Source organism: Leptonotus elevatus, chromosome 3 (assembly GCF_054856555.1).
Source record: "Leptonotus elevatus isolate MCC_2025b chromosome 3, RoL_Lele_1.0, whole genome shotgun sequence".
Taxonomy (NCBI): Eukaryota; Metazoa; Chordata; class Actinopteri; order Syngnathiformes; family Syngnathidae; genus Leptonotus; species Leptonotus elevatus.
In genome coordinates, this window is record NC_141241.1 from 4,318,130 (window position 1) to 4,343,149 (window position 25,020).

At 39.4% G+C, this 25,020-nt stretch overlaps 1 protein-coding gene across 3 annotated transcripts in view; it reads right to left on the reverse strand.

Annotated features, from left to right (window-relative positions):
• Positions 1-25,020, reverse strand: part of LOC147176684 (protein kinase C-binding protein NELL1-like) — a 179,322-nt gene that overhangs the window by 136,307 nt on the left and 17,995 nt on the right. For all 3 annotated transcript variants that reach the window (XM_086071424.1, XM_086071421.1, XM_086071422.1), the window contains 3 exons: positions 20,244-20,332; positions 16,403-16,607; positions 15,906-16,034 (listed from right to left, as the gene is read on the reverse strand). In XM_086071424.1, the coding sequence (XP_085927550.1) occupies positions 15,906-16,034; positions 16,403-16,451 (178 nt within the window). In that variant the 5' untranslated portion in view covers positions 16,452-16,607; positions 20,244-20,332. The remainder of the gene's footprint in view (positions 1-15,905; positions 16,035-16,402; positions 16,608-20,243; positions 20,333-25,020) is intronic.

The following is a 25,020-nucleotide window of genomic DNA, read 5'->3' on the forward strand; positions in this document are numbered from 1 at the left end:
CAAATTACAGTAAGTCACCGCTATTTTATGGCCGTCACTAAAAAAATAATAATAATAATCTATGGTAGGGTAACAGCACACTATTTTATTCATTTAGAGTAGTTTGGACGAGTGCCACAACGGATCAAGAAACTCACTCGTTACTAGCGCATAGCGGCTAGCTGCTGGACAAAAAACGCCGGAGACTTGTGATGTATTGTACATTGACTAGCGGGTTTTTTTAGCGTCCTAAATTAGAGATTGAATATGATTTCGGGATGGCGTTATGTCGATGTTGATAGCAAGTACGTAATGGCAATAAAAGCTGCGATAATGCAGGCTGAAATGTTGAAAAGACAAGTCAAGCTAGCTGTTATGCCACCACACTGGCTAACTTCAAAATAAAAGCTCACTGAGGCTATTGCGTTGGCATTAATGTATTATTTGGTAGGCTTTTATTTTGAAATTTGCCTTTGCTTTGGCGGTGTGTTAGATTGTATTTTTGCAACTTTTTTTCTTCTTTTTTTTTTTGCACCAACCAATCCACGTTAGTCGTCAGTTCACCAGAAAAAATGAAGTCTGACAGTCAATGACGGAGTGCCGGACCTTCCGTTGGTACTGGTGGACTGCCCAAAACTGAATTTAAATTATTTACTTATTTTTTAAGTGATAAACGGCTTGGCCAGTCTTTTATTATTATTATTTTTTCACATCACTCCATTAGCATAGCCTATCTATTTCTGGCCCTTTTTTGCATTAAATGTTATTACATCTCAATATAAAAAATAACTAGTCAATGCAATATATTGAAGTATATAAATTCAAGCAACAAGAGTGCTCAAATTCCTTGTGTTGGCACTAACCTCTTCTCACATTGTACAGTTTTGCCTGTTTTAGTGTGTGAACAGCAACCATCTACAGGAGACAGAGATCCTGTCCATAATGCGTTCCATCCCCCACAGCTCGACGACATTCTCTCCCGCTCTGCTATGAGCAGGTTTTTAACGCCACAGCTGGCTCATTGTGCCTCCAACCAACCAAACTATTTACATTAGTGTGAATATACACACATGCACACGCTCACTGTAAACTACAAATCCTCTGAGTGAGAATTACAATCTTCGCTTTTTATCGATGCTGCTTTAGAGAGGTGGTGGTATCTTTTAATGGTCATTCTCAAGGAGGGAATATATTATGTATTTGAACTGAAGTGAATGCATACTAAAATCTGTTCTTAACACTTCCTCACCCCATTTTATTTTTTATTTTTTATATGGCTGACGTTGCGGTTGCACTACCTCTAAATTTGATCACCGAGATAAATAATTTAAAGCTCAAAAAGACCTTATTATCAATTGCTCACTCTGATTGGTCAGAACAAACCAGCATGTTCACCAAGCATCCTCAGAATTGCTGAACATTTATCTCAATTAGCCCTGATCTGCATATACTTGAAAAATACAATGCCGGGAGAAAGCTGGGAAAAGCAGCTCTCATCCCCTGAGAGCTGTAAACTACCACGTCATTAAATGTGGAATCAAACAACCAATCTTCAAATGAGCTAATCATCATGCAATCATGTTGATGGGCAGGCTGCTTCATCATGTACTCACAAAACTGCCGCATTGTTGATCACTCCAAGAGCTTTGCAACATTTTCCAGTCCAGAATGTTATAAAGCGGATGGGGATAAATGGTGGCAAAAAAAACAGGTGGTGCAGCATGTGGCAGCGCATGCAGAGCAGCGCTGGGAGATGCGATAAGGACAGGCCATGCAGGGAGAAGACACGCGGAGAGATAATACCTGCAAAGGTCACTCAGAGGAGTGTGTGTTTTTTTTTGTTTTTATCAGCGATCACCTCATAAGTTGTAGTCTGGCCAAAGACATAATAGCATGGCGTGCCCTACACATGTGAGCATGTCACATTCATATATCACTTAAAATGTTGGTGCTCAACATCTATGTTCGCTAATTCAAAGCCTCAGTGTGGAAAAAAAAAACATGAAAATATCACAAGAAGTTTGTCTTGCGGGCGGGAACATATACATATTGGTAATGAAGGCGACAGGACGAAATTGATTTTTATTTTAATACTAATAAATAGGGGTGTCGGAGGATTAAAATTTTAAAATCGTAATTAACCGAAATAACTTCAATAGTTAACTTACGATTAATCGCAATTTTTTTTTTTAAATCTGTTCTTGTACAATAAAATGTACAATAAGTTTTCATACTCTTGTTAACATAAAAGTGGGGAAATTATATGTGTCATTGATACAGTAATTTCAGAATAAATCATAAAATTGAGTTAAAATTAAAAGATGTACTGCACTGTAAAAAATGAGTGTGATATTGATTTGTGTTGGTCATTTTTCTGCCACTCGATGACAGCTCAGTGCATTTTTCTTTTCATATTAATAGCCATCTAATCTTTAACATTAAGTAACTTGTGAAATTCTGCACATTTCTAAAATTGTAAAATACAACTTGACCCTAGTCTCCACAAATATACGTATTATTATATTTATTACTGATACATTTTTACGTGGATGTGTCTGCTGCATTGCGACTGGAATTCTCCCAGTACAGTCGTTCTAAGTAAGGGCGTTAAAAAGGGAGCTTTAAATTAACTCAAAATGAAAGCACAAATTCTGACACCGCTACTAATAAAAAAATATATATATAAGATCCTCTCTTTATTTCTCCCACTTGCTGTGTCCTGTCTCACAGAAAGATTCAAAACCACCAGACCTGAACTTTCTCCTCTCAGACACTTATTAAAAGATTTCTAAATTGTTCTAATTTATAAAGTGCTTTGTTATCATCATGAGACCAACTGAAGTAACTGTTGATGCTGTTTGAAAAAAAAATAATGCATGACTGCAATAAATGACTTTTCAAATGTTTCTCTTGTTTGCTGAGACAAATATCCTCTCTTACCAAGAAGTTAAGTTGAACTAGCTTGAAAAATGTCTCCTCATTGTTGTGTGTGTGTGTGTGTGTGTGTGTGTGTGTGTGTGTGTGTGTGTGTGTGTGTGTGTGTGTGTGTGTGTGTGTGTGTGTGTGTGTGTGTGTGTGTGAGCCATAATTGGGTGGATTTCCGTTCCCGCAGGTGCAGTGTCACACTGACATATTAACAGTCCGTCATTTTGCATTGTCAAGCTAACACTTTAGCTTTTAATGAACTACAGATGAGATGTAGGTAATACTTCTCCTGTGTATTAATTATTCAGCTCTTCGTAGCCAGGGTTAAAATTCTGATCGGGTGGCTGACATTGCCGATAATTGTCTCGGTAGAAGTTAAAAGCATTTGTTTGCGCTCTTCTCTTGTTACTCGGACAACAAAACCGTTTTCATCTACAATACCCGTGCAAGCGCAACATTGTGTAACATCCCAGTGAATAGAGGAGGAACACAACAATGCAAATAAAGGACAGGATTAGAGTATTGTCTATTTGTGCTCAGTCATGCATTAAATGTAACCAAGACAAAAAAAAAAAAAAAAAAAGAGGCAAATGTCTTGTTGCACGGGGAATGTGTCACTTCTAAAATATTTCTAACTCTAGGTTTTCTGGTGAGCTAACAAATACACGCACGCACGCACAAAAAAATAAAAAAATAAAAAATAAAAAATAAAAAAAATAAAATAAAAGAGCAATGATGATGACATTTCCGAATGAACAATACTGAGCTCTTAAAAAAAAAAAAATATATATATATATATATATATATATATATATATTTCTAACTCCCTGTGGGATAAACAACTTAGTTCTATTGTAGTCGGTGGCACGGAGTCTGCTTCTTAAATCTAAAAAAAACAGAGGATGCAACTGTTCTTCCAAACAGTTCTAGGGCCTTGTGATCCATTCAGTGGCAGCGCCGCCTTTGCCTACCGATTTCTTTCATGATCGTAGTATACGCTCAATGTTTGGTCACATCACAGATTCCGTAATGTTGTTGCTCAGGCGCAGGAATGAAAAGACTAATGAGCAGCCTTTACTATTCATAACCTTTTTGTGCAAAAAGCCTTCAGCAACAAAAGCAAAAAGAAGCCTTCATCACTCATTCATTAAAACGACTCTCACTTTTCAGCCCCCGTGTCTTCCCCCCCAGAGACATGACAAGCCGGCGTAGCAGCGTCTCGACGCGTTTTCCGATGTCGCTTCTTCACAGGATGACTCTTAGTAAATGACGACTTGCCCTGACTTGTCGTCTGTTTCATCTGACATCGTTAGATGCTTCAGTGTTGAGGTTTGTGTTTGCATTTTCCCAAGGCGAAAAGCGTTGAAAACTTTTAATAGGCATAGTACACCAGCCTTGTTATAACCACTTTATTAGCTTTTATCTGATGGATGAGCAGTGCTTTAAGGTGGGACAAAATAAGTGCCCGTACGTCCCTTATGTGATAGTTGCCGGGTAAAATATGGCAGTGAGTAAAAATACATAAACAATATCCGTCCAACCATCTTCTACCGCTTATCCGAGGACGGGTCACTTTAAGAGGGAAGCCCAGACATCCCTCTCCCCAGCCACTTCAACCAGCTCCTCCAACGGGATCCCGAGGCATTCGCAGGCTAGCCGACAGACATGCCTCCTGGACGCCTCCCGCCCGCAACATGGGGGCATCCAGGAGGCATCCGAACCAGATGCCCGAGCCACCTCAGCTGGCTCCTCTCAACGTGGAGGAGCAGCGGCTCTACTCCGAGTCCCTCCCGGATGACGGAGCTTCTTACCCTACAGTATCTCTAAGGGAGAGCCCGGACACCCAAACTCATTTCGGCCTCTTGTTTCCGGGATCTTGTTGTTTCGGTCACGACCCGCAGCTCGTGACCATAAGTGAGGGCAGGAACTAGCAAATCGAGAGCTTCTTCTTTCGGCTCAGCTCTTTCTTTACTACAACATATCGATGCAGAGTCCGCATCATTGCAGCCGCTGCACTGATCCGTCTGTCGATCTCCGGCTCCATCCTGCCCTCAATCGTGAACACGACCCCAAGATACTTGAACTCCTCCACTTGGGGCAGGATCTCATCCCCGACCCAGAGAGGGCACGGCACCCTTTTCCGACTGAGGACCATGATCTCGGATTTAGAGGTGCTGATCTCCATCCCAACCGCTTCACACTCAGCTGCGAACCGCTCCAGTGAGAGTTGGAGATCACGGCTTGAAGAAGCCAACAGCACCGCATCATCTGCAAAAAAAGCAGAGATGCAATGCTGAGGCTACCAAACCGGACCTTGAAATTCTGTCCATAAAAGTTATGAACAGAATCTTGAACAGCCTTGGCGGAGAACAACCCTCACTGGAAACGAATCCGACTTACTGCCGGAAATGCGGACCAAACTCTGATACCGGTCGTACAGGGACCGAACAGCCTGTAACAAGGGGCTCGGTATTTCGTACTCCCGAGGCACCCCCCAGAGTACTCCCCGAGGGACCCGGTCGAACGCCTTCTCCAAATCCATAAAACACATGTAAACTGGTTGGGCGAACTCCCACGCACCCTCAAGGACCCCCGCTGAGGGTGCACTAATCGAAAACGAAAACCACACTGCTCCTCCTGAATCCGATATTCGACTTCCTGACGGACCCTCCTCTACAGCACCCCTGAATAGACCTTACCAGGGAGGCTGAGGAGTGTAAACCCTCTATAGTTGGAGCCCACCCTCCGGTCCCCCTTCTTAAAAAACGGGGACCACCAGGCGGTCTGCCAATCCAGAGGCTCTGTCTCCGATGACCACGCGATGTTGTAGAGGCGTGTCAAACCACGACAGCCCCACAACATCCAGAACCTTTAGGAACACCGATGAGCTTTCCAACCACCTCAGTGACCCGGAAGCCCGAGGTAGGAGAGCCAAACCTCAGAGTCCCCAGACTCGGCATCGTCCAAGAAAGACGCATTGTTAATGGTGCACTGCTTTCTTCTCCTGAGACGCCGGATGGTGGACCAGAATTTCCTCGAAGCCGGGCAGCTGATAAACATTACATAATTGCCCAAATGTCAAGCTAGCTGTCGTGGCGCCACGTGGCTGGGCCAACTTCAAAATAAAAGCCCCTAAGGCTATCTCACTTGAAATCACGCAGTTCTGACCTCAAAGCGTTCAAAGCGAATGTAAACAGCATCACATTTAAAATAAAATAAAAAGAAGTATAGGAATGTGTGTATACATACGCACAATTTAAAATACACAATTGAAAAACTGAGCTGTATCGGTTTTGTGATAATATGATACTAAATGATCAAAAATGAAGGTAAGCGTCAAATACTAATTGTAGCTGCAAACTGAGAAAATTAAAACAATTTTAGCCGGTGTTCCAGCATATATTATTTCCACCAAGATATTGACAGTATCTATTTGTGTATCGCATTCAAAAGCAGCCCTTAGTTTCAGTGTTGTGTATTACACATACTGTATCATTCCCTGTTCCTCTTTTTCACATTCAAGGATACGTGAGCTCCTGCAGACGTTTACTAACAGCACTTGAGGTCCTCAAGTGGAGGAAAAACTTTCTCAGCCTTGAAAGGAAAGTATTTCCACACTCCCAACATAAACACTTGCCAAAATGTTTCGCTAAGGTTAAGGCTAAGTAAGATGCTTCTTGGTTGTCTCAGTGTGATGTAGGTTGAATCCTGAGTGCAAAAGTTAGATATCACACCATCTGGTTTGAAGCTGCCACAGGTGCGACCTGTGAGATGATCAATTCACAGCAATAAATTTAAAAAAAGAAAAAAAAGAAACTGTGATAACGTTGTCTCTGGAAACAGTTTGTGTGTGTGTATATACAGTATATATATATATATATATTAGGGGTGTAAGAAAAAAAATATTTGGCAGTGTGTGTGTGTGCGTGTGTGTGCGCGCGTAGGTGTGTGTGCGCGTATGTGTGTGTGCGTGTATAAGTGAAACGATTAGATTCAGTGGATTACGATTTGCTTTAAGATGGTGCGGCTGAGTTTGAGAGGGTATGACGCCATGAGGTCCATGTAGATTACTGTAAATGTGGCCTTTCCTTCAAAATAAAATAAAATAAAAATAAAGTACAATTAAAAAATGAATAAATAAATAAAGTAAAACACCTCAAAATCTCCCCAGATTATTTCGATGCATATCTGGACATATCTTAAAGTGAAACAATTTGGTTTCATTCAATGCGCTCACATCTTTAAAATAAATAACACATTTCCATTTCCAGTTGTTTATTTATAATATAATATATATTATATTATATGTATATATTAGGGATGTTCGATAACACTTTTTACCACTAGTAATTTTGACACATACAATTTCCCCCCAAAACAATGGCAGATATTTTAAAGAAAACCCAATACAGCATTTTTTCCTTAAAGGTTATAAATTAAATAGTTCCTGATCATAAAATGGTATCGGCCACCATCACGAGTACAGATACCTTGAAATAAGGCCGGGAATCATCCTGATAACAACACCTGGAATTGGTAATCGGCCATTCCTAATTTACATACGTTTGAAAAATATTTCGATGATTGCCTTTTCAGTCATTACAAATGCCAGTAATTCAAATACGCATAACAGTCAAATGAATTCTAATTGTAATATAATGCTTTTCGTCCAAGCATATGGCACAGCCTGTTTAGTTTGGGGCGATCACTACACATTGCCTTCAATTTGACAGCAAGGACGTAATGGAGACACGTCTGTGCCTTTAAGAGCTATCCCCCCCCCTTCATGTGCGATGAATAATTCACATGCCGTGGAGGTCCCAGCGAGGTGGGACGGGGTGTCTCGCCTCCTCCTCCAGCAGCAGGACAGCCAGGAAGCTCATACATAAAAGATGAAAGGTTTGATAACCTTCATTGGTTTTGCTGGCACTGTAAGACTTTATCGTCGTAGCATTGCTTAGCTTACGCGCGGCCTGCCAATTGCGCACGGCCTGCCTGCATGAAGCTCGGGCGTGTCATGCCATGTGCATCCTGACTCCGCTCTGCAGACAACAAGGTATAAATAGAATCTACACTCTTCGAAAGGGGGGTCGTCTAAGACCTTCTTTAATGAAAACGAAATTTGTACACTATATTTTTAGTTCTCTGGGTTGTGACCGAAAATGTGTCATCCCGTATTACTCCTATTAACACCACGCGTCTAATTTTTACTGCAGTATCAGCAATGTGAGCTAAACTGAGCTCTTTAAAATTGCCGTCTTAAAAAAAAAAAAAAGAAGAAGAAGAAGAAGGAAAAAAAGAAAAGAACAAAGAATTAGTTTTTGCCGTTTTCCATTCTGTTTTAGGAAGCTTAGTTCCTGCTTCCTGTTGGACTACACAACACGCATCTGTTGAACGGAGCAAAACATTCCTCCGATCGTCTGACACAAATAGATAACAATTACTTCGAGCACATAAACCATTGGGATATTTAGTTGATTTATTTATTTTTGTATAGAGCAGATAGACTCCTATGAAAGGGCAACCGTAAAATGGGATTATAATCTACCAGTCCAATTTTGGGGGTTTTATGTTGAACTTGATCCGCCGTCTGTTTCATGTTGAGTTTTATTCTCTTCCTTTTTTTTTTCATCTTGACACCTTGGTTTGTCATTAGCTTCCTGTTCCGCCTTAAGAGTTGAGGGTTGAGGTGTCACTGACATACATTTGATCCCACCGGAAGACTGAAGAGAAGAAATGTGAGCAGGATAAAACAAAACCAAAAATATCTGTTGAAAACTGTCACTATTTTTGTGCACAATTTGAAATATATATATATTTTTTATCATCAACACTACTTATCAAATTAAAAGTATTGATGCATTGGTAATTATGATTAGCAAGCAATTTGCTATTCAAGTCCAACAGTGCACTTATTTCTTAAAAATCTGATAATTCCACAAAATGTCCCGAACCCACATATCGTGGAGAACCACATCTTACCATCCTACCTAGCAACATAAGCTTGAACAGGCTTTCTAAATTGTAGCATAACTTCCTTTAATGACACAGGCACAAATAACAACAATATATTTGTACGTATTAATCAATTAATATTACTTATTGAAACCTGTAGAAGAGTATCTTCAACCACAATGTCTAATAGAATTTCTGTGTTGATGGCGAGATTAAAAACACATGCACATGCATGAACGCAACCATGTGAAAGTCTTTCTCGCACACGCTGGAAAAGTGGTCGCATATGTAAACATTTTGGTCGCAGTTTCCAGCCCTGACTCAGCGTATTGATATCATTATTCGGATTTAAAGGTATTTAAAGGCTGGATTCTGAAGTGTTCGGCTTAGGTGAACGGTATGGGATTTTTTTTTTAATAGGTTTTAGGTGAACTAATGAATACACACCCACATACAAAATAAAAAAATTATAAAAAATAAATAAATAAATAAAAATAAAAAAAGAGAGCAATGATGATGACATCAAATCGGTAAAATTATCGAATGAACTGAGCTCTCCAGAAAAAGAAAAAAAAAAGATTTAAAGGTATAAGCCATTTTTTTGGCTACCTTTACTATCGACTACTTTTAAATTGAATGTCTACTGAAACTATTTTTTTTTTTAAAGCACGCTGATTTCTTATTTCACAACTCAAATAAGTATTTTTCCTAAAATATTCCGAACACAAACACGTGACGACGCCATCGCAGTTTATGAACTAACCCAGAAGAGCTGTTGCCGTGACATTTTTGTATTCCTATTCTGAGGTTTGCTTTCATTTACTTTTTGCTGGAATCCAGAATAGCTGTGCAGCCAACCAGGTTTCTATCCAGGTAATTATTTTTGCAGATAACGATAGTTGCCCCTTAAGCAACAAAGAATCGCAAGTTATGCGAGTAATTAAAAACACAAGCAGAGCTTGGAAGAGAGCGAGAAAAGGGTGCAAAGCTTCAGTTGTTTGCTAAATTCATAACAGCGCTGAATTCATTAGGGCTAATTGTACTTCTTACCTTGAGTTTATTCTCATTTTTCTTTGTTACTGTGTTCTAACTTTTCCCATCACTCAGCGTCATTAGCCAACCGTTATTGCATGATCTTTTAGTAAACACTTTGAAACGTGTCATTCACAAGAAGCAGATGACCATTATTCTGCTTACTCGGTAATTTATATTTGTTCCGCCTTATTCCGATCGCAACTTTTCGCATGCTCGCGTTACTTTTCGGCTCACTCGTCCTCTTTTCTCACGTAAAGAGGCGACCTCAGTAAAAAATATCTGCGGCAACTTTCTCCCTTTGTACCCATAGTAGCAAAAAGCTTCAAATGCATTTTTGAGAATTATTTTACTGTTGAAGGCCTGCTTCTTTTTAAACCACGGCAGAAAATTGTCAGTTAGAAACTCCCCATATTTTGCCGCTCGCTATGACAGTCAATGTGCCTCCCCCATCTTGCACCTGATTTTTTCCAGCCGAAAACTCTATCTGCTCCGTTTGGACATTGGTGAACCATCTATCAACCGTCCCAGAACTCCAGCCATCTGGACTGTTTCATAGTAGCTCGGCATTCATGATGGAATAAAATCATTTAAACATTTGTCTTCATGTATTCGATTGGTTAGCGGTGGCTCAAATCAAGCTTTACGAACTCCACGACAGCAAACACTTTGGAGGGATCCTGCGTCAAGAGCTTTCAAATTCTGCTAACTGCTCATCAGTGACATTTTAACAGCTGCTCTCTTAAAAAAAAAAAAAAAAAAACATTTGCCAGGCAAAACAAACCCTTTTTATTCTCGGAGTCACTCGCAAATTACTTAACAGTACAAATGGTTTCATTCCTTTTGCAAAGAATTAAAAAAATATATTTCATCGGCAAAAAGAACCCCCCCCTCCCTATGATGCATACATTTTATTTGCTTAGTAATATGGGAAATCCTATTTAAGTAATTTTATTGTATGAAAGCATTCACATGTTATTCTACCTTTTATTATTATTATTATTATTATTATTATTATTATTATTATTACATCTTTTTCTTCCGCCGTTTTTTGTCCTTCAATTACTTCTTCAATTCTCAACCGATTCAAACCATTCCAACTTCAACAAAAAAAATCATGCTTCGCAAGCTATTATTGATCTCATTCCTAACTTTCACCGTTTTCCCATAATTCAACATTGTCTCCCCATAAATCCCCACTCATTTCGAATGAGACATTCAGAAATTCACTCCTGTTCGAAATTCAAACTGTTCAGCTCAATTTACTTTGGGATCAATCTTCAGCACTTCCCCAACTCTCACATAGCAAAAATTCCACATTCTTCCGCTAAATATTGTATATTTTTCGCCAACAAACTTGAGGGGTAGGTTCATTGCGTTCCTATTCAAAATTCAAACGTTCGCCTCTTTCTATCTTTCCACGTTCCACATAATTCTGTTTTTGACCCACAAATTCATTCCCAATGACACGTTCAACAATTCCTTCCTATTCAACATTCAAAATGTTAAGCTCATTCAGTTTACCTTGGGAATGATTTTCAACATTCTCGCATACCAAAAATTCCACACTTTTCACTCCCATATTGCACATTTTCACCAATATAATTTCACCTAATTCAATATAATTAAATAATCAACAGCATTCCACATTATTCAATGCATGCATTTGCACCACGACCTTTCAACAAGATTCTACATTCTTCACTACCATTTAATTCATTCACTGCCATTGACGGCTATAGACGTCAAAAATTCATTTGAACTATTTCTATTAGTTTAAAATTTTTCCCACTTTTGTTAACAAGAGTATGAACACCTAGAAAAAAAATATTGTACATTTATAACAGATATAAAATTTGTGATTAATCGTGAGTTAACTAGTGAAGTCATGCGATTAATTACGATTAAAAAAAATACTCACAATTAATCACAAATGTAATATCTGTTTTAAGTGTACAATATAAAAAAAAATCTGGGTTTTCATACTCTTGTTAACAAAAGTGGAAAATATTTTAAACTAATAGAAATAATTCAAAGGATTTTTTTACGCCTATAGCCGTCAATGGCAGTGAATGAGTTAATATCATTCAAAATCAATCAATGAAATTTGACATAATTCCATCTTTCTTTTTTATTCCCTTTCTTTTTTTTAGGAGAACTCAGTGTTATTCTGAGTCAACGTCTCATCATCATCACTCTCAATTTGTTTGTGCTCTTTAGTTCACATCTTTGAAACCAGTTACAATTCCATATCTTTCAATAACATTCCACCTCATTCAGCATGATTCCACGTTTGTATATTTTCAATGTCATTCAGCATTTCAGCATTCACACGCAATCTTTCCAGAAATGGCTTCATCTCGTTCTAATTAGCAACCTTGTCCGTAATCTGAGGCAAGATAAACAGTTTAAGCAAAATCTAGGCCTAGGAAACTAAAACACAAATGCTCTTTTATGTATGCATATTGATTTGACCGACAGTGTCTAATCAACGATACAATGAATGTATGATGGATGCAATAAGGATGCATTTTTCTGTGTATCAAAACAACATTTTAAAATTGGCGTCAGTGCCGGTTCAGTACTGGTGCCGTTGCACAGTCTTCAGTCTCGTTCATCTTGCGCAACTCAGAGCCAAAAACGAGCTGTCATGACACGATCAGCCCAACGTCACTCTCTTAATGCGCGCATCTCTGTTGTCCAAGCAACACGCGACTCGAGTTCGCTGGCCTCTTCCTGTAAAATGCCAGTTGAATATTGGCAGCCGGGACCTGCAGTCGCCGCCCCCCAGCCCCGACTCACAGTTTTAAATGCAGTGTTTTTTTTTTTTTTAAATGGTGTCAGCACCATCTGGATGAGGCTGTGATTTCCTCTGTGGTGCTATTTGACATTGACACGTCATGCTGCGGAGATTTTCAACATATATTCTGTGCAAAGGGAGCAAACCGTGATGCCAATCATTATGATTTCAGTTCAGTAACGCAAGTTGTTTTTGCTATAAAGGGTTTCCAAACTTTTGAGCGGTTTTGTCAGCACATTTTCAGTCAGCACATTTATCTGTGACATTTATCCAAAGGAAAAAAAAACGGTTGTGTTGTTCCAACATTGAATTCTTCCATGGAGACCATTTGTCAGGTTCAAGTCTCTAATCTCATGTTTCAGTGTGGCCACAGCAGATATGCAAAGTTACAAATAAATAAATACATTTTGTACACAAGGACAGCGGTGACATACCGTGTATGGAGACATCCTGATAAGAGTGGACACCAAAAAGGCTAGCTAGAATTCAGTGAACAACCAGCTTGGGGTTGGGCGGGAAGGTACGTACACAATCATGTTAATAAAAAGTACAAGCTATACCACATATGCAATTATCTCGTTGTGTTTTGGTCCCGGTTATCAGCGCCCAGCGGGAGAGTATTCATGTTTTTTATCCCGCTTTGCTCATCAAAAGGTCGGATCACACATCGAGATAAAGACCTTTTAGTGGAAGCGTCGCTCAGCCGCCGACCCTAAACACGCTTTCATTTGATGCACTGGTGCAATAATCATGGGACGAGAGATGAAGTGATGAGAGATGAGATAAAGACGTGCTGGGATGATCACTTCTGCAAAGCGTCTGCTGTTGGTCTGGATGACCACTGCCCAGCCAAAGTCTCTCTCTCACTCTCTCACTCTCTCACACTCACTCTCTCACTCTGTCTCTCTCTCTCTCACTCGCTCCCACTCGTCTATCTCACTCTCTCTCACTGTCTATCACTCGCTTGCACTCTCTCTCAATGTCTCTCACTTTCTCTATCACTCTCTCACTCCCTCGCTATTTGACTCTCACACTCTCACTTTCTCTCGCACAATGTCTATCTCTCTCTATCTGTCTCACTCTCTCTCTCACTGTCTCTCACTCTCTTGCACTCACTCTCTCTCTTTCTCTCTCACTCTCTTTTTCTCTCTCGCTCTTTCACTCTCTCTCTCTCTCTCTGTCAGTCTCTCACTCTCTCTCTTTCTCTATTCCTGTCGCTATCTCACTCTCACACTCACTCTTTCTCACACTCTCTCGCTCTGTCTCTCTCTTTCTCTCTTGCTCATTCTCTCTCCCTCTCACTCTCTCTTTCTCGCTCTTTCTCTCTCCCTCTCTCTCACTGTCTCACTCTCTCTCACACTCGCACTCACTCTTTCTCACACTCTCACTCTTTCCCTCTCTCTCCTCTCTTTCTCCCTCTCTCTCTCCCTCTGCCCCTCCATCTCTCTCCGCCCGTGAGTACACAGGTAGAGAGACTTATTTTTCAAATATCGGAGCTAGCTACTATTTGTTTAACACAATGCTTCTCAATTATGTTCTGGTTTCTTTACAATTGCCTATAGTTACCACAGGATGGCAGCAAAGCACTACTATTTCTATTTACTATTTCTTGAGCACACAAAAAAAGCAAATAGGAGAGTTTTTCAGCAATTTTTTTTTAAACGTGCTCCTGGAATTAACGTGAATATGTCAACAGTCAGTAGAAGAACATTTCTTTGAGCTCTACGGTTGCCTCTTTGGTTTGTAGTGTATTCATTTAAACGGTCACGTAATACTATCAAAAAATTAAGCTTTCAGTAAAGTAAAAATGATTATGAACTTCACTGTACTGTTAGTTTTTCTTTTGCCTTTTACTGCAGAGAAATTCATCGTACAGTGTATGAAATAAAATCACGCCATACATGTTCGTAAAGAACGCCTTGAAAGTTTCTCACACCATCTATTGCACTTGTTGGCGCATCTCATCAATACTAGTAACCAGGAAGGAAAGCATAAGGAGAACACGTTGGGCAGCAATGTGCTAGCGTGTACATATCATAAGTAAAAAAATAAAAAAATAAAATAAAAAAGTGTGTGAATCCTGGGTGTCCTCCATTCCTCAAACCTGGGCAGCTATACATCATATTTGGCTAATTAGGTGTTCTGCATGCTGCATTCATTCCAAGATACTGGCACGCACGCACGCACTCTCTCATGACGTAATATTTGATTCAAGGTAGCGGTGTTTATGCCACCATCCTTAAACTAAAAATCCCTCTTCTTTCTTTCTACCCCCCCCCCCCCCCCCCCGTGTTATAGTTAAGTCTTAAGCAGCATTTTTAACAGTGGTTCTATCAATAAAAAAAAAATCACATTGAACCTGCATTCACTTAGAATTACCTCATCAATTAACAACAGATACTATGCGTTCATTTTTGGCTTTTGTGTAATGTAGACAATGAAGAAGGTCACAATGGAAAAACACAAGGCAAAACACTTTTTTGTTGTTAATCACACCCTTAAGATTTGTCTCACACACTTACTACAAAAAGTATTTCTTTGCACCTTTTTTCCCCCCATTCAACTACTTTTAACCATCTCTAACAATGCGCTTAAGGCCAAGGGCAACACTAGGACTACAGAGGGAGCTCAAAAAAAAAAAGCATCTGCAGCTCTTTTCAACAGTCTGCTCTGACATCACACTTACAACAACAGGTCAACCTTTTGACTAAGCTTTATTTCCTTTCACTTAATCGCATCCAAACTCTTAAAATCTCACGTCACACACTGCGTGGCAATTCCATATTTATTATTGTTTAATGCTCGGTCTCATCAAAGGTCGAAAGGAGCTCTGAGTATGTGCCATACAACAACAATAAAATATCTTAACCAGTTTAGCTCCCGATGTATTTTGTGACATTACATGTGCACAAACAATTTTCAAAAAGACATTTGTGTAATAGTGTACATTTGTGCGTCGTGGCATAATTCACAAGTTGTGATGTGTAACTTTACTCAAGCAATATTCATTTTTATTGACTCCCGGTCTGATTTTATTCACCTTTCCCTTGCTGCAGAAGGATTCTGGTGCCACTTGCTGATATGATACATGTGTGTGATTTGAGAAAAGATGCTCTCATGTGGATCTCAGCATCCCCACAATTACAAGGATTGGAGAGTGCACACAGCCATGAAGCATACTGACAAGATTTTCCAACTTTTATGGTGGTCTTACCTCGAAAAACGAAAGCTTTGCTGCTGTTGTGAAGCCCGGCCACTTGAGTAATTCCATAGGTAGCGTTTGCCAAATCCAGTTCATTGATTATGTCAATTTGGTAGTCTTGATCTGTACCAAAAGCCAAAACTGGCCAGGGGGGGGGGGGGGGGGTGTGGAAGAGACACATTCAGTCAGGGTACATTATTGCTGCTCATCTTAAATTGCAGTTGTGTTAAAAGTCGTTTTTAATGCATTGCGTTTAATTGATACCATTGAAAAGAAACGCCTGCAGCCCTGCACCTTGCGTTCCTCTTTTTAGCAGCAGCTGCGCGCAGATAAAACTCGTGCATTCTCTTAGTTTGCAAACGGCAAGTGAGTGAAACAAAACATGACACCATCTTTTCAACTGATCACTTTCGCGCAGGTGGGGGAGAGAAGAAGAAAAGAAAAAAAAAATCGAAACGGCAAGAATGTTGCGGCGCTCACAAAAAAACAACGAGGTTGTTCAGTCTTACCTGGTTTGGAAAAAAGCAAAAGGTATAAGAAAGCCACGGAAATATCCATTTGTGTTGCAATTGCGCTATTACAGAGAGTCCCGAGGCGTGCGTCTGGCGAAATCCACGACGGGCACCTTGTTGGTCCGTGCGCGCTGCTCCCACTCAGACTGTACGTGCACGAATTGAGGAATGGTCCACCACGACACACGAGCAGGGGGGGATGCTGCAAAGCACAAAAGCATCGCTCTTGTGTGTGTTCAAGAGCAGCCACACACTCACTCCTTGCGCCAAGAGGATAAGAGTTCTGTATTATATTTATTTTGTGAATTGCACTTGACCTCAGGGGGGGGAAACGTGGAAAAGAGTGAAATAATAATTGAGTGAAACCCCCGTCTTGCAAAGTTCCAGTTTTAGAGATGAAGAAAAAAGGGGTATTTAAAAGAAATACCAGTGAGTTGAGGAAAGCCAGATTTCCCACTGGTAATATGACATAATATCAGGCTAAAATGTAGTTTGAGTCATGAAGTGTATTGTACACATTATAGAGCCATTTTGATCATGTCTATTTTGAAAGTACAGTAAATGGTCCCCAAAAAATCTGTACACAAATTTTGCCTGATGAAAATGCATCCTCATGCTGTCATGTACATGCCTAAGCAACAGATGGCGCCGTCAATAGTTTTCATGAGTATCCAAACGTTAGGCAGTTTACAGTTTGCTGTAATTAACAATTTTAACGACACGTATGTGAATAGCCAACTAAATGCCACGTTGTGTCATATCGAAAGACCTTTCACGACAAAAATGTATAGACCGAGATGCTGCTGCCCGCTGCCAAGTTACACCAACAGTGGTGCCTTGAGATACAAGTTAAATTCATTCCATGACATCGCTCATAACTCAAAATTTAAAGTCCTCTTTCCCCAATGAAATAAATGGGAATAATGTGACTCCATTTATAGCCGTTCCTTCCCCACAAGAAAAATATATATATACAAAAATATGGAAAATAGCAGTTTATAATACGGTGCTTTTTAAAAGCATAGAGTAATTATTAACAAGGCTTTTACACTTTCAGGATTTTTCAGCCAATCAGCAATCAGCGAGATGGAAAAAAAAGATAACCAGTCACCAAATCAATCAAAAGATCTTTTTAAAACCCTCTTACATTTACTCTACAATCGACCGCCACCATTCACGCGGGATAGAGACTGGATTGGCACATGAATAGCAAAAAAACAATGGACACCAATTGAAATACATGGATTAAATAAATACAGAAATGAATAAATAAACAAACGGAAATACTGAATATTACATGTAATGTCTTCTTTTGAAGAATTAATCAAATGGCATCATTGAATGATTGGGCAAATTAAGACCGGGTACGATACCGATATTTCAAGGTATGGATCGGCCATCCTCTTTTATGATCAGGGACTACAAAATTAGAAATTTGAAGACAATTTTCTTTAAAAAAAAAAAAAGAAAAAAAGAAAAAAAAAGAAATTTGAAGACTAGAAAATTGTTATTAATTTCATGCAATTTGATGGAAAAATGGTAAATTGGGATACATAGGACTTTGACGTTTTTTGGGGTTGATGGAGTTGAATACTCGCTCTGTAGGCTATACAGTACAGTATATATACACATGTATAAGCCCCTCCCCCACCGCCCTGACTAAACTTCACCAGCCGTCATAGTGCTTAAAACAATTGTTTCTCCAGCATCCTTTCCTCGTGGGACTGCTCCACATTGAGAGCCATTAATCATATGTCTCTCCTGCCACCCTCTAATTTGTGTACGTTGTCAGGTTGTCTGGGTTACCTGTATCAGCCCCAATTGGCAAGACAAAGGCCAACACTGTCTGCTTTGTGATTATGGTGGTTACACAAAGTGATTCACCTGCTCCGCCCGTGAAAGTATGCTCGGCATCTGGGATGGGAATGCCTGCTTGGGGACGCTGTCAGCTCTTCTATCCCTTCAAATTAAACCGTAAGCAATAAGCAGTATCTGCGAGCCTATCCACTGATCTAAATTAAATAAGAGGGGTATGGATACAATATTTGAAATGACTGGTTACAGAGCAGCGAGGACACCAGAGACGAAAGGCAAACTTAAGATTTCTTGTGAAAAGATATCCATTCAAGATTTTTCATTAAACCAGCTTTTGTATCAACAATCCCCCCCTTAAGCGTCCAGTTTGGGGGGGATCAAAATCACTCACCCTTTTCTAAGAAATTAAAAATATTAATTAAATGAGGATTTATTTATTTTTTATCGATATATCTTGAACAAGTTTGTATGTTTAAGGAAAAAACAAAACATTTTGATCAACTCCCTTTAAGGATGCTAATTTAGCCATTACTTGTAAGGATGCCGAATCTAATTATTAGTTATTATTATCAGTTTGGGGGGATGAAAATCACTCACCCTTTTCTAAGAAATTAAAAATATTAATTAAATGACGATTTTTTTTTTTTAATCGATATATCTTGAACAAGTTTGTATGTTTAAGGAAAAAACAAAACATTTTGATCAACTCCCTTTAAGGATGCTAATTTAGCCATTACTTGTAAGGATGCCGAATCTAATTATTAGTTATTATTATCAGTTTGGGGGGATGAAAATCACTCACCCTTTTCTAAGAAATTAAAAATATTAATTAAATGACGATTTTTTTTTTGTTTTATCGATATATCTTGAACAAGTTTGTAGGTTTAAGGAAAAAACAAAACATTTTGATCAACTCCCTTTAAGGATGCTAATTTAGTCATTACTTGTAAGGATGCCGAATCTAATTATAACTTTCAAGCATTTTTCCTATACTATTCCAATACAGACATGTTGACGAGTGCAAATAAACCAGCGCTAATTTCTCAGTGCCTTGGGAAGGCATATCATTGTTTCATTGTCACAACCTGTCTGCAGACTGTCACAACTACTTAGCGCTCTTCACAGAAATATGGGACATATAATTGATCTTGAAGTATATCACAAAGTAATGTGCAATTCTGTAAATGCCAAGGAGCATTCATTCATTCATTACTCCGGGAAGGAATGTCTATCCTTTGACGCTAAGGCGGTGCATGTAAACCTAAGGGGCATTTGAGAGTGTAATTGCACATCCACTACAGTAGGTGGCAGTAGCGCGCTCATTGTCAAAGAGTGTGAAGGAGTATTATTTCCTATGCAGATGTGTACTTAAAAACAATTTTATAGGCAAATGATACTGTTTATAGAGTTGGCGGGGTGTAAAATAGTTTCTTTCACTTAGGGGGGGGGGGTCGGTTGTAGCAAAAATTGTGAAGCGCTGCGCTAAGGTGAAATTTGCACTGCCATTGATGACGCTAGACTGAAAACAGTTATGGCCGATTTCAAAGCCAATTAAGCAACCGAGGGGTAGCAAGGTTGGTGCAGCAGAAGGAATGTGGCAGGGTTTGTGATGTGGCTGTAAAACGAAGGGCGGGTTGTGCTGCCTTGTGGGCATGTGGTACGAGTTGCTTGAATCTGAATGCAGACATGGGCGGCGGCATAAACACCTTGGCTACGTTGCTGCCCGTGAGGTTTTTCGCTTGAAAAAAAAAGGTCGCTTCTCGACATTGAACTTGAAAGATCTATGTGGACGCGCAAAAAGCAATAATTAAGTATCAGCAGCTAATCAGTGATATCACATACAAAGAAAATTATTCAGAAATAAGACTACAATAGAATAATCATATTGTAATCAGAGGGAATTGTATCTCATCACATCATAACTGGAGTGAATTGTATTGGATCATATGACATCATAATTGCATTACATATATAATTTTTTATTTTTTTTAATGATCAGACTCCATCATTTAACACTGCTTACCTTCCACTCTGTCCGTCGTTGTCAGGGTTTGGCGTGGTTGAGGACCCAAATGCAGGGAAGCAGAGGTGAAGTTCAAACAAGGTATTTTTCTTTAAATACACAAAAACGGGAAGGTGAACAAGGTACTGGCAGGTAAACATGAAAACAACAAAGTCCATAATCAAAAAAATGATGGGCTAAGAAAAAAGCTAGACAACAATGGAAGCAAAAGTAAACAAGAAAACAAAAAAGCCAAATCCAAACCCAGCCCTAAACCCAAAACATGACAGTAGTACAGTTGGATCTTAAGATCACATGCGGGGTTCCACAAGGGTCCATTCTTGGACCACTTATTTTTAGTATCTACATGCTAGTTATTATCAGATTATGAAGCACCACAACATCTCTTATCATACTTATGCAGATTTGATTTGATTAATTAATTATTTATTTATTTATGTTTTCATTTTTTTCCCCCCAGCTCAATCTAGACAAAACAGAAGTGATTGTTCTTGTCCCCAAAAATGAAAGGTCCAATATCTCGACTCCACTAATTTATTGAGAGTGAAGCTTGGTTTTAATCATTTTAATCTAATTGGTTTGGATAGTTTTCTTATTATTATTATTTATTTATTTATTTTGTTACAAAATTTGTTTTTCTTCTATATGATGCTTTTAATATTTTATGTAAAGCACATTAAATGATCTTGTACCTTAAAGGGATACTTGACTCATTCAGCAATTTTCAGCAGTAAAAAGTTATTATTTTGTCCAGAATTAATTTGATAAACTCATTATTTTTCATGTACAATTAATACCTTTAAAAACACATTATTTCATTTGCTGTCGACTGAAGATGACATCACCTGCTAAGGAAACGGGTCACAGCCAATCAAGGCTTAAGTTTGCTGACCACACCCAGAAAACAGGTGAGCCGTGATTGGTCGTTACCTATTTCCTCAGCACAGGTGATGTCCCCTTCAGTTGATAGCAAGTGGAAAAATATGTTTCTAAATGCATTAATTGCGCATGAAAAATTCAAATGAATTCTGGACAAAATATTAACTTTTTACTGCTGAAAATAGCTCAATGAGTCAAGTATCCCTTTAAGTGTGCCATACAAACAAATTTGCCTTGCCTCAAGATTCTTTATTCAGATCACCATTAGCCACAGCTACATTGGCACGTAATGAGTCTTCTCTATCTCGAGGATTAGAAATCTGGGCCATCTCAAGTTGGCCATTTTACAACACTCAAGGGAAAGCATAACATTTATGCTGTCAGCCACAATTGATGTCTGACTGAATGTCAGCAGAGGTGGGAATAGGATGCAGTTTACTTTCCCCAACATTTCAAGCACAATTGGAAACGCCGCCATGGAAAACGTTTGGGATTGGGTTATTATCCAAAAATGCGGCCACAAGGCAATTACGGGGTCAAATAAATGTTTTTTTGGGGCCCGGTAGTGATGAACGTAAATTGCACCTGCAAGATGAGCTTTCAAAAAGTGCAACACTTATCGAAAGCTTGGACTATTTCCACTCATAATTTTCTTGAAAGCAGAAGGGAAAAGCTGTTAGTCTTTGGACTCTGTGGAAGATTGCAATTTTAAAACATAATCATAATAATAAGTGACCATCTGTTATTGTATATAAGTTTTGAGTATCTTACTGCACGTTTCCATTTTCATGTCATTTTATGTATGAAGCAGTCAACATGCAGCTCATTTTCATACAACTGCTAGCATTAAGGCTTGGATAATGAAAGCGAGCTGACATGTCGAGTGGCCTTAACTAGCTTATTGGCCTTTGAAATGATGAAATGATGAAATGACGAAATGATCTTGTGCATTCATCCATTCCTTGATCAGAAATAATACAAGTAAATGGGCAATGCTTTTCTCTAAATTGCTTTTATTAGAATCATTCAATCAGAACTTTTCATTAGATGGGGTCAGATGTTAACATTTTTGTATAATGCATATCATTTATACAATATAATAATATAATTTCCAGGAATATTATGACCAAAGAGAGTTGTTCTATTACAGTTAATTGAACATTGATGTTGAAATATCCTTTCAAGTGGAGTGAATACAATTTGCAGGTACTCAATATCATTTGATCCAGTAGGGTTAATATAATTCTTTATTTTAAAAAAAATAATAGATAAAGCAAATCACTTGAGATTTCAAAATGAGTCAGCGTTGTGTTGTAAATGCTTTTCAGACATGGGCGCGAATTCCTCTGGAGAACACTGAAAATATCTTGTGATTGGATTGCAAAGTAGTGTGGCCTTTTTGTCATTCTTACAAACAACCTCATGTAAATTTTGTTTTGCATTGCATTTTTTTTTCATGGTTAAAAAGGTTTCGCATATCATTATGTGCGGCTTAATGGCCATTGTGTGCCAAAAGAAGCTCTAGAAAATGAATGTTCAGCTCTGAATGATCATTCCAGTTCTATTCCATGCAATTTGTATTATTAACTCTTTGACTGCCATAAACGTTATAAAACGTTTAGCATAAACCTAGGGAAGGGCGCCGAGGACGTTAAAAGACGTCCCCTATGTTTTTTTTTTTTTTTTCAAAAACGGGTGCAGGAAAGCCTTGGGCAGCTGTGCTGAAAGAATCAGGCTGATCTGATTAGTCAAAGACTCGTTTTGGCCCCTAGAGGGCAGCGATGACTCTCTTTGCACAAGGTTGGATGGGCCGCCCACCGTGGGCGTCAGTAGAAGACGTGAGGCGGAGCTAGAGTGTTGAGGAGACAATGGCTGATCCAAGCCACAATGGCTTGACCAAGCAACCGGTTACAAGCAGCTCAGCTTGAGCATTTTTTTCAAAGACGGAAAGCATCAATCAATACTAAAAAGCGCATTGATGTCAACGATGATGATGACAACGAGCTCTACGCCAAAGTTGGAAGCTTTGGCCTGTTACTATCACGTAGTAAGCCTCACCGGCTACGCGCGGCTAGCGCGGCTAGCGCTGCTAAGGCCGGAAAACGCGCACAATAGCCGGCCGGGTACTTCTGCACAAGCGGACATTCGATCGGGCGATGGAGAGTTGGCATCGACCAATGCAGATTGATGTCAACGATGATGATGACAACGAGCTCTACGCCAAAGTTGGAAGCTTTGGCCTGTTACTATCACGTAGTAAGCCTCGCCGGCTACGCGCGGCTAGCGCGGCTAGCGCTGCTAAGGCCGGAAAACGCGCACAATAGCCGGCCGGGTACTTCTGCACAAGCGGACATTCGATCGGGCGATGGAGAGTTGGCATCGACCAATGCAGATTGATGTCAACGATGATGATGACAACGAGCTCTACGCCAAAGTTGGAAGCTTTGGCCTGTTACTATCACGTAGTAAGCCTCACCGGCTACGCGCGGCTAGCGCTGCTAAGGCCGGAAAACGCGCACAATAGCCGGCCGGGTACTTCTGCACAAGCGGACATTCGATCGGACAATGAAGAGTACCCCGAGTCCAATGCATATTCATCGGAGGAGCGGGTACAGTCTGATCACGGAGAAGACACTGTTTCTGGACTACGATGCCACCATGAATGGAGTGGATAAAATGGATCAGGACATCTCCTACCAACCCGGTATAGCAACTGAAGGACACGGGGAAGCGAGACGTAACACCACCGTAACGTAACCGTAGCATGATCCTGATATTAGACTTGATGACACACTGCAGTATATACTTGCTATTCCCCGGAAAAAAACGGCCGGCAAGAAAGTGGCGCACGCGAAGAGGCAATCTTGTGCAAATGCTGTTGCGTCTCCTTGCACGCAGGAGAGTGTTACAAAAAGAAAAACTGTCGTTGAAACATCCACATATTTGTAAATAGCACCACAGTTGCACACATTTGTAAATAGTTTGCCAAATTGTTGTCAAATTGTTACACTGTTGAATGTAAATAAACGTATTTTGCTATCAAAAAACACTTTTTCATTCTTGGTGGTAGTGTTTTATAGAAGTAAAGCACTATTTAGGTGTTTGTGGCATCATTCATGGACAAAAAGAAGTGTCAAATTCACTAGAATGCATGAAATAATATCGTTTCACTAAAAGCTTGATTTCTCCGTATTTTGGTCCAACACAGGCGAAATTGGGTCAAACTAACCATTTTCTATTGTTGATTACTAAAGAACGGAATAAGGTAGAAACAAACTCTTTTTTTCTGATGAAAGATGAAAGTCCAATCTTTCATTTGGTAGTACGTGTGTTTCCATAGTCCAAACAGAACATTTTCTGTGGACCTTGAAAATCAGTCAAAATGCTTAAATCGGCTAGCACTGGCGGCATCCCTTTTCTGAAAACGTCTGGCAGTCAAAGAGTTAATTATATTATGGCTATATGCTATTATGCTTTATTATTCTCAATTGCCACCAGTCTTACATTATAGCCTCTTTTTTTGAGTACAACAAATACTTGCAAAACGCAAGCCATAACACATCCGGTAAAGTCAAAGATGAATGACTTTTTTGCCAATTCTCACCATTAAAAAAATCCTCTACAATTAGCGCAGGTTTCGGATTTGAAAGAACAACTGCGGGAAAAAAAAAACAGGAACGCGATTACTACTTCAGAGAAAGCTATTATTATTCTAGCAGATATGATTCGAAGGCTTATCTGGGAAAATATGCAGGGTGGGTGAACTTGCTCTAATTGCTTTCCTGCAGTGGCTTGTCTTTGCTGACCTGTGTATTATTGCAACTCTCTCAACACAGCAGTCACAGTTTGACAGCTGATTTGTGATAACAAATGGATGTAAGCCACTGGCAGGCCCTGA